Source organism: Oculina patagonica, unplaced genomic scaffold (assembly GCF_052425735.1).
Source record: "Oculina patagonica isolate OP01 unplaced genomic scaffold, crgOcupat unplaced552, whole genome shotgun sequence".
In the NCBI taxonomy this organism is placed as follows: Eukaryota; Metazoa; Cnidaria; class Anthozoa; order Scleractinia; family Oculinidae; genus Oculina; species Oculina patagonica.
Genome location: NW_027558420.1, coordinates 1 through 10,796, shown reverse-complemented (window position 1 = coordinate 10,796; position 10,796 = coordinate 1). Strand labels below are relative to the sequence as shown.

General features: G+C 40.4%; 1 protein-coding gene across 1 annotated transcript; it reads left to right on the top strand.

Annotated features, from left to right (window-relative positions):
* Positions 1 to 363: 363 nt before the first annotated feature.
* Positions 364 to 10,742, top strand: LOC144640910 (neogenin-like; the record flags this gene model as incomplete). The annotated part of the gene is made up of 7 exons (XM_078499967.1): positions 364 to 612; positions 1,753 to 2,019; positions 3,107 to 3,400; positions 8,127 to 8,741; positions 9,097 to 9,255; positions 10,250 to 10,271; positions 10,577 to 10,742. Coding segments are annotated over 7 exons (1,772 nt in total), but the record flags the coding sequence as incomplete, so codon positions are not given.
* Positions 10,743 to 10,796: the final 54 nt, after the last annotated feature.

The following is a 10,796-nucleotide window of genomic DNA, read 5'->3' as shown; positions in this document are numbered from 1 at the left end:
CCCTTTCGAGTGATACACTATGGAATGTCCCACAAGTCACTTGTATTTTCTCGGTAGACACACGATCCGTTAGGCGGTGTGTATACGAAGAAAAAAAGAAGTGACGAGTATCTATTATATACCACGCCATAGAAAATACGCTATCTATGTTTCGCCGGGAAAAAAGGTCGTAGTGCACTATGGGAAGGTTTAGTTGAATACCGTCGAATATACAACGGCTTTCTTGTTTTGTGAATGGCTGTATTTTTTTGTGGCATGGTGGCATTCTTTGCAGAAGATGCACCAACAGTGATATCGATTTTTTATCCAAGTTTGCCTGAGGTGTAAAACCTAATTTATTTCACTGTTCTTTCTCCCGTTTAGTTCCTGTACAGTTTACCGTATTGCCACAAAACGTTACAGTGAATGTAACAAATCCTATTGTTGTGAGATGTGCTGCATCAGGTTTTCCAACACCTTCTATATCATGGAGAAAATATCTGCAAGGCACAGCTGTGTTAAAAGATCCGAACACTCAAAGGAGTGACAGAAGTGACGCCGGGATGTATGCCTGTACTGCAAGCAATGGAGTGGGACAAGACAAGACAGCGAAAGTTTATGTAACTGTGCAATGTAAGTCTATATCTTCTATATCTCGGGGGCTCTCCAATTGGAAAGGGGAGAGGATGCTTATCATCTTGGATGGGGCTGTAAATTGTGGAGTTTAGTATTTAGTAATTAAGTGTTCGGGACAGAACGCCAATGCTTTTACCAATGAAGTTATCTTGTAGGGTTGCATTGTGTGTCTGTTTTAGAATGGTACCCTAAGGGGTCAAATAAAGCTTTTAAAAGCCTTCCTTTTTCAATATGGGTGTCATCACCCAATTTTCGTATTCATAGGAAGTTTATGTATGTTATGTATTGCAAATTTATGTATGTTACGCAAATGTTATGTATGATCCGGGAAAAAATGTTTCGAGACAACTTTTAAAATATCGGTGGCGTTTACCAGATACAAAACTCGCCTTCAATCAGTTTCATGTTAAAGGCAGAATAATTATGATTTTCAGAAGCTGGAAAAGCCAACCAATCTCTTCTCATTGAAAGGGAGGTAAGGGCGCTCGATTTAGACATCCATTCCTCTCCATGTTTTAGTTCTTTAGCCTTCATAAGTATCACACTTAAAATGGCTCTGCATATCTGCAGAGTTAAATTCGTCAATTGCTTCTGGATCATCTCTGAAAAAAGTAGAGATCTCACTAACAATTCTTACAGCCACAGTAGCCATTACTGGATTGTTAATGTGGCATGCTGCAGTGCTTAAATCAGTGAATGGAAACCTAGCTTTTTAATTTTTTTTAAATGACCTTTTTCGCAGTTACCAATTTCTGTTATTTTGTCTGATGCAATACCACTAATCATTTTACAGCCCCGCCTACAATAAACGAAGCCATCACATCAACTGCCAAGTCATGGATTGGTCAGACAGTGACGTTGAAGTGGCAAAGTGTGTCAAAAACCGAGCTTTTATTTTAAATAGCTCATTAAATGTTTGTTATGCATTTGCTATTTCGTTATGGTTTACAAAAAAACTACATTGAAAGTGTATGACAGAAAAGAGGCATCGGGGTGTAATGGACGCATCAGTACTATTGAAGCGGTTTCAGTTTTTTTATGGATTTTAGTCTCTTTTACACTAGGTGAAGTATTCATAATAGGATAGGGAAGTGTTCATATTACAACTCAAGATGTTCAACTGTAATCACTTTTTAGACCCGCCTACAATAAAGGAAGCCACAACATCAGCTGTCAAGTCATGGATTGGTCAGACAGTGACGTTGAAGTGTGTGTCAGATGGTGTTCCTACACCAACACTCACCTGGTACAAACCTGATGGAAATGCAATAAAGAGAATCACGGCTACACAGAACACAGTGAATGTGAAGATGGAAGGGGATCAAGATTTTGGTGGCTACAAGTGTGATGCTGACAATGGGCTCACTCCTGCTGATTTCAAGATAGTGAAAGTACAACAGATAAGTAGGTGTTCTTGTTTCTCCTGGTGTTACTTGATGTTGCGAAAAAAAAATTATTATTTATTAGATATGTGATTTGGTGGGAATTTCTGGTAGACGCGATGTGCTTTTTTAAGCTGACGTTTGACTACCGTTGTAAGGGGAAATTCCCGGGCTTTTGTTTTTAAAATGTTTGCTCTGTTTATGTGCATAAGTACTTGTTTCGCTGTACTTGCAATTGGAAACGTGCTATTGAATGCCAACGGCTTTTGGTCTCGGTCGGTGTATTTGTTGCTGGTGAAGTGCCATGAACATTTCCTTTCTTCATAGCTTGTTCTAAATAGTTGCTTTATTTCCTTGTCTGTCTATAACCTTCGTTCTTCTACTTTTTCTTACTCGAAGCAGAAGTCTCGCTCGAGTTTTCCCATTCGACATTAATTAAATTTGAGGCTGCCAAACGTTGAAAACAATGCTTCCCGTATGACAAAACTAGGAAACATTCGGGAAACACGTGTGCGTTACGCATCTTTCTGGAAAGTCAAACATGTTTCCAAGTTTTTCCATGCCTTTAGCAACTAGCATGCTATCTCTTTACTGAAATCTTAGCCATTATCTCTCATCTTAAAACCACATCACGCGGCACAGAAAACAGTCGAGTTTAGTCTTTCTTTAGAGGCATGCTAGTGTTGTGTGTTGCGTAAAACGTGAAGAACGCAAAAAGGAATAATGAGAGCAGTAACCGTAAGGAAGCCGGCAACACAATTCATCTAACGTGTGTATTGATGATGTGTATAAATAATTTCTGTTTGGATTTTCTCGCAAATTTCTTTTGATTTTCTTTGACTTCTTCTTTACTGCCTAGAGAAACCAGGCTCCCCGACTGTCGTTATCGGACAATCAGACATTCAAGCCACTCGGCACTCGATATTGGAATTCCTCTTTTCTCATCTCCTTTTTCATTCAACAGGTTCAAGCCATTCCTAATAGAGTGAGGTGATAAAGTGGCTTTTAATTGAAAACACAATTAAGAACACGCAGTGATAATAATTATAGAAAGCATAAGCAAGGCATATTTCCAATCGTTTTACGCCGTTTTATTTTACTTTCTCTAGAGAATCCCGGCGCCCCGACAGTCGTTACCGGACAATCAGATATTGAAGCCACATCAATGACAGTAAAATGGACTGCACCAGCTGATGATGGAGGGAGTCCTATCACAGCGTACCGAGTGGTCATACTAAAGGGTGGCGCTGAGATAAAGAATGAGAATGTTACTGACCCTGGTACAACAAGTCTGTCTGTTGGAGGTCTAGAGAGAGATACGGAGTACATTGTGAAGGTGTTTGCCAGGAATGCTGTGTTTGAGGGACATGCTGCAGAAAAGGCAGTGAAGACTAAGTATGAAGGTAAATGAATGGTATATATGATAAATGCAAATTCGGCCTTACACTACTGAAGACCTGAAAAAAATTTTCAGGCTCTGAGCGGGAGTCGAACCCACGACCTTTGCGTTGCCAGTGCAATGCTCTACCACTGAGCTATCAAAGCCACATAAGAGCGGTCGTATGTGGGTAATCCCTTTATGGTGGACATGATACTCGGCCCAAGTATATGTGAAATAAATAAATGTGTATCCAGCAGTAGCAGTGAAATATATATATGATAAATGCAAATGCGGCCTTACACTACTGAAGACCTGAAAAAAATTTTCAGGCTCTGAGCGGGAGTCGAACCCACGACCTTTGCGTTGCCAGTGCAATGCTCTACCACTGAGCTATCAAAGCCACATAAGAGCGGTCGTATGTGGGTAATCCCTTTATGGTGGACATGATACTCGGCCCAAGTATATGTGAAATAAATGAATGTGTATCCAGCAGTAGCAGTGAAATATATATATGATAAATGCAAATGCGGCCTTACACTACTGAAGACCTGAAAAAAATTTTCAGGCTCTGAGCGGGAGTCGAACCCACGACCTTTACGTTGCCAGTGCAATGCTCTACCACTGAGCTATCAAAGCCACATGAGAGCGGTCATATATGGGTAATCCCTTTACGGTGGACATGATACTCGGCCCAAGTATATGTGAAATAAATGAATGTACGTTGAAATAAATGAATAAATGTATGGTGTTAAGTCATCTTCCAGGGATCGTAACGTGCTTGAACCATGTAACGTCAGACGTATAACAATTTATTGACCACCGGAAATAAACTTCAGTTAATCAATAACTCTTGTTTGAGCTTTGTACTTTGTCCAGTGATCTACCTCATGTGATCTTTTCACGTGAGTACCCCAGGAAACCCATCATCGACCAATAGCATCGGGCCTTTTCTAAAGAGCATGTTCAATGCTCATATTGTCTTTGTTCAGTTCTCAAAAAACTTGCCTACTGCCTCTCTGAACCCTGGGGTAGTTTCTACAAATTTAGCAGATGAAGTCTCTAAAGGGCGTACTGTGGGTCCCTTTCCTTCCCCTCCTTTTCAGAATTTTCAAGTTTCCTCCATTGGCCTTGTCCCCAAAAAGCACTCCCAAAAATTTCGCACAATTTTTCATCTGTCCTTCCCAAAATCTGGGACATCCAGCATTAACCACTTTATTGAAAAAGATGACTATTCACTACAATTTATTACCATAGATAATGCAGTTGCCGCTATTCAGGAGTTTGGTCTCAGCTGTTTCATGGCAAAAACTGACATTGAGTCTGCTTTTCGGCTTTTCCCCGTCCATCCAGATGATTGGGAACTGTTAGGGATGTTCTGGAATGGTTTTTACTATTTTGACAAAGTACTCCCTTTTGGGCTCCGCTCAGCCCCATTTATTTTTAATCAATTATCTGATGCCATTGAGTGGATCTTACTTAATACTTGCTCAATCTCCTTTGTATGTCACATCTTGGATGTCTTCCTTATAATTGAACCCCCTGCCTCTACCATGCCCTTTGACTCCCTTTGTCAGGCGAGTCTTTCCAGCATGATTCTCACTTTCAGGAACCTTAATATCCCCATTTCAGTGCCCAAGACTGAGGGTCCTTGCACTGTTATACAGTTTATGGGAATAATTCTGGATTCCAAAAAAAATGGAAGCAAGGCTGCCTGTGGACAAGGTTGAGCGAATCAAAACCGCTCTCCAAGATTTCCAGTCTAAGCGTTCCACAACCCTTCAAGAACTTCAATCTTTGATTGGTACACTAAATTTTGCATGTAAGGTCATTCCACCAGGGCGCCCTTTTCTCCAAAGAATTATTGGCCTTACCAGAGGTGTCAAAAAACCCCACCACCACATTAAGCTTACTACTGGGTTTTATAAGGATATTCAAATTAAATGTGGAGCTTATTCATTAATAAGTGGAATGGGGTAGGGTTGTTCCTGTCATCCTCGTGGGACACTTCCGATATGCTCTCCCTGTTTACAGATGCCTCTGGCTCGGTGGGTTATGGGGGCATTTTCCAAAATAGCTGGTTCCAGGGAAAGTGGTTACCCCACCAACAGTTAGGTCAACCTGGCATAAGTATCCTCTGGCAGGAACTATTTGCCATCAACATTGCTTGCCATTTGTGGGGGCCCCAGTGGACCTCTAAGCGCATAAAAATCTTTTGCGACAATCAGGGTGTGGTGGAGGTCATTAATTCCAAAAAATCCAAAATTCCCCGCATTATGGACCTAGTTAGGAACCTAACTCTCTGTACCCTCCAACATAACTTCTTTTTTCGTGCAGTACACGTCCCTGGGAGAGATAACAATATCGCGTACTCTCTTTCTCGTTTTTAGATGGAGCGTTTCCGTCAGTTAGCCCCTCAGTCCAATGCAGCTCCAGACCCCATCCCGGCCCACCTGCACGGTAGGGAAGCTGAGTATTACCTGGGAATGGCACTTTCTCATAACACAAAGAAAGCATATAGTTCTGGTGTGCGACAATTTTATGCCTTTTGTTCACAAATGAGAGTTTCTCCCAAGCTCCCCCTCGATGAGGATATCCTAATAAACTTTTCGGTGTGCATGGCCCGTTCAGTAAAACATAGTACCAAAAAGAATTATTAATTTATCTGCAGTAAAACACCACCACTCTAGCAATTGTCATGAATTGAACCTTTCCAAATTTTTTCGCCTGCAGCTTGTTCTTCGGGGAATCAAACGTTCCCAGGGTGTGCATTCTAGAGTTCGCAGACCAATCACATCGGGCTTATTAAATTTATTTTATCATCTTCTCAATGTCAAATATACTGACAACAGGGACTCCCTCATGATTTGGGCAGCTATGACTCTGGCCTTCTTCGGTTTCCTTCGTATTGGTGAACTGACATGTAACTCTAATTTTGACCCAAAATGCCATCTAACTTTTTCGGATGTGACCTTTATGCCCTCCTCTTCGCCCAAGTATATGCCGGTTCGTTTAAAGGTTTCAAAGACAGACCCCTTTAGAACAGGGCAGTCTATAGTAATTGGGAGAACTAATTCAAATCTATGCCCTATTTCTGCTATGTTAGCATACCTGAATTCTAGGACCCCATTTACTAATACTGGGCCCCTTTTCTCCTATAAATCTGGCTCCTTTCTTACTCGGGAAAACCTTACAAAAGAAACAAGGCTCCTTCTTTCCAAGGGGGGGCTGTATTTCAAAGAATACGCTGGGCATAGTTTTAGAATAGGTGCAGCCACCACAGCTGCTGCAGCCAATTTGCCCCCATGGCTTATTAAGGTTCTGGGTAGATGGTCCTCAGACTGTTTCGAGAGATATATCAAAACCCCGCCCTCAGTTCTGGCACAAGTTTCCCAAACACTAGTGGACTCTTTGTAATTTCTTTTGGACTTTATTACTTTTATGTATTCTACCGTTGTGGCTCGTCAATGGGGGAATGCTTTGCATTTTGTGGGGATAAAGTGCTCCTCTTGTCACACTTTTGCCCCCATAAACTCGATATTTTTGGAGGCCAAACTCCCTTTATTCTGTACTCCCTGGATTTAGGTTAGTGCATGGAGGCCCAACTACCTCCAATCAGAGATGAGGCCCAACTCCCTCTTCTCTACCCAGGAATGCTCACTGTCGGCCCTGAGAGGTTGCCCCACTCCCTCCTCTCCATCCGGCGTGTGCCTCTCCCTGGGCTGTAGGTTTTGTTAGCTTGACACTCCAGGAGTACAAGGGGCTGACATATTTTTGGTGGAGCACTTTGTCACCCACTTCCCCATTTTCAGCCACACTTTGTTGTTGTTTTGTTATAGCTATGCAATAATCACCCCCTTTGGGCCCTGATATTGATAAGCAAATCTCATTACCTCTAACCCTCTGGAACCGTGATCTGCCGGCCATTAAATAAAGTATGTGACCTCCTGGTAACTTCCCCCAGCCTTACCATAAGAGTTATGTGGTGATCAGCTAGGAGAATTTGCTTGTTGATATTCAGGGTATAAAGGGTTGATATAAGAAAATTACCTCCAAGTGTAACTTCTCCCAACCATAATAAAAGAGAGGTATGGGACCAGTTAGGAGAATTTGTTTGTTGATATTTTGGCCTGATTTTATATTCATTCCAAAACATGAGGAAGTTGATTAACTTTCTCAATAACCATTTTATAATTAAAGAAACAATGAAAAAATAAATAAATAAATAAATGAATGGTGTTAAGTCATCTTCCAGGGATCGTAACGTGCTTGAACCATGTAACGTCAGACGTCTTTCTCAATAACCATTTTATAATTAAAGAAACAATGAAAAATAAAACAATAATATTAAAAAAAAAGAAATTAGAAAACAGTGTTCTGTAGCTTGAGTTGTTTTAAGACAAGTTGTCTGACTAAGGACTCATAATAACGCTATTTACAGCGTGTCACGTGTGAAACTGGACATAAAAACAGTAATGTATTGACTAACGTCGTTTAGCTACCAGATTTTTATAGCGAAAGGTTTTTCATTCTGTCTCAGGGAAATCAGTCCAACTTTTAAAATCACATGCCATTGAGGTTCAGTGACATGGCGATACACGATTACACTAAATGATGAATCTCATTCAATATGGCCATACCAAATGGTTCATTAGTTTAAATTAATGACACGGAAAGGTCTTTCAGAGAGAAATCTTTTTACTATTTTTTTTTATAAAAATTCCCTTGTCTTGATATTTTTGTTTATAAAGGAGTCCCAGCGTCAGCGACAATTAACAATCTGCCAAGTGAAGTAACAGACGATACGATTACTCTGAAGTGGAGTGAACCACAAAATAATGGAAGAGAAATCACACACTACACTGTGTACCGGCGAGTACTGACTGATGGTAAACCAGGGGAATGGACCAAGATAAAGACCGTTACTGATATCTCAGTTAGGGAACTAAAAGTTGAGTTAAAGAAAGGCAAGGTGTACGAATTTGTGGTTACAGCGACAAACGTCTTTGGTGAAAGTTTAAAAGAAGACAGGAAGATCAAGAGAGTCAAAGCATCAGGAGTCCCAGCAGCTGTGGAAATGGATGACATACCTAGTGAAGTAACAGACAGTACTGTTACTCTTAAATGGGAAGAACCAAAAGACTATGGAAGTGGCATTACCCAGTACACTGTGTACCAAAGACCAGTGACTGATAGTAATCCAGGAGAGTGGACCAAGCTGAAGACAATTACTAATACCTCAATTAGAGAATTGAAAGTTGAGCTAATGAAAGGCAAGGAGTATGAATTTGTAGTTACAGCAACAAACGTGCATGGTGAAAGTAAAATAGAGGAAAGTAAAATCAAGAGAGTCAAGGTGAAAGGAGGTATGTTCCTCATTTATGCGTGTACCTTTTTTACGATTTACAGTTAAGAGCCAATAAAAGCTGATATGATGACTGGCAATATATCTTATACATAGACTTTTTCCTTCTTCATGTATATACGTGTAAGAAAATATGGCATTTTAAATTATAATAGAAACAAACGTTAACTAAAGGTGTGCAAAATACCTCGGCATTACAACTGGTAAACAAATCATTTATATCAAGACTTGGAAGACTTGTATCAAGTTTAAGAATGCATTTGCACCAATTACAGTGTTTACGTGCTGAGCGACGGAACCTAATTAGCGGCCCTGACACTAATCAGTTATTTGCTGTGTATTCTTGTGTGGCGTAGAACCAGAAGGTGGTGGTGGTATGCAATCAGGTGATGCTGGTGAAGATGACGGAAAGGCCGCTGCTATATACGCTGGAGTAACTGCAGCTGTTGTTGTGCTCATTGTTGGTATCACTGTGATAATTATTCTTTGGAGCCGAAAAAAGCCTTCAAGTCATGGTAATTATTTTATGTTTTCTCATTACTTTACAATACATTCTAATAATAAGCTTAATATAATGTTCGAAGTGTAATGTCTGAAGTGTATTATGTGCCAGTAAAGTTAACATGGCAAGTTGAAGATTTCCAGCCGGCGGCAATTGCCATGTCAATTCTAACGCCCTATTTCGTGGTTTGGATTAGGCAACTCTCCAAGCTAACCCCATCAGTGAGTTGTGAAAAGGTGTTAAGTGCTGTGTATGAATGCTGCAATAATATAACGTAAAGAGGATTAGCAAAAACCTGCCAAGGTTTTTGCTAATGGATGCCAAGGATCTATCTTTTACTTAACGATTTTCAGGCACCCGAATAAACATATTTAATTAATTTATGATATTATATTTAAAGAGGAAGCCACATCAGGCCGGGTCGCTTTTTATGTGGTCATATTGGAATTTTTTAAAATGTTGGTTTTTGTGGATGGTAGAAAACCGGAGAACACGAAAAGAAAAAAGAAGTAGGCGAGAACCAACAACAAACGTAACCCACATATGGTACCTGGCCGGAATCACCACATTAGTGAGAGGTTCACAACTGCGCCATCACACACAGCGGTCAAACGCCACACGCGTGTTCAATTCCCGCCAAAACTACTCCAAACTTCTCTATACAAAGTCTTAAATTTCCTGAAAGCTTTTGCTTTAAAGCTAAAAGTTAACGCCGTCCCTGAAAAGATAAGGTTTTTACGCCGCTTATGGATTGGAAATTTGATAACCTATCTCCACTAAGCTTCCCAGCTTGAAATTTGCACAGTTTCGAGTCAAATTCTTAGCAAAGTTCGAGGCGCCTAAAACAGGAGGTGGCCTCATTTTTGCGTTTGACTTCCCAATCCCCAGGAACTTCGTTAGTTATAGAAATCGAAGGGTATTTCTCTGACTAGTACAAATTTTAAATATTTTGCTATAAAATATTACCTCAGTAGTAGCTGATCTTGTGTTTTTGCCATCTTTTTCAGACGGAACTTCGGTGAATGAGCTGTAAGTACTGAAAATAACTTAAGGTCATTACCCTGAAATAGAACTGAACATAGATTTTTAACCAAACTTCGCCTACTGGTTTATTACTTTAAGGGAACTTAAATTTTGAAATAAAAAAGGGGGGGGGGGGGGGGGTCACCAGATTCGTTTAGGAGCGGGAAGACCTTGTTTATTCCATATAACTCCTTTATATATATTTATATATATAACTCCGATCGATGATGTGCTCCCCAACCACCTCCGAAAAACGCCTTGGAATTTTGCGGTATTTAAGAAGATTTAATGTTCACTGTAATCTCTTGTAGTGGCGTCTATTCTAATGTATTAGAGGATGGACATCAATCTCTAAGCAGAGAGGCTGCCCAGAGACTGCAAGCCTCGGGTCCAGCGGCCGAGCCTACTTATGCAAATGTGGAACGATCAAAAAAGAAGAGGAAGGACAGAAAACCACCAACTGACAAATATGCACAGGTAGACGTATTCAAAATGATAAGTAAATATTTTGACAAAATAAATACCCTTAGG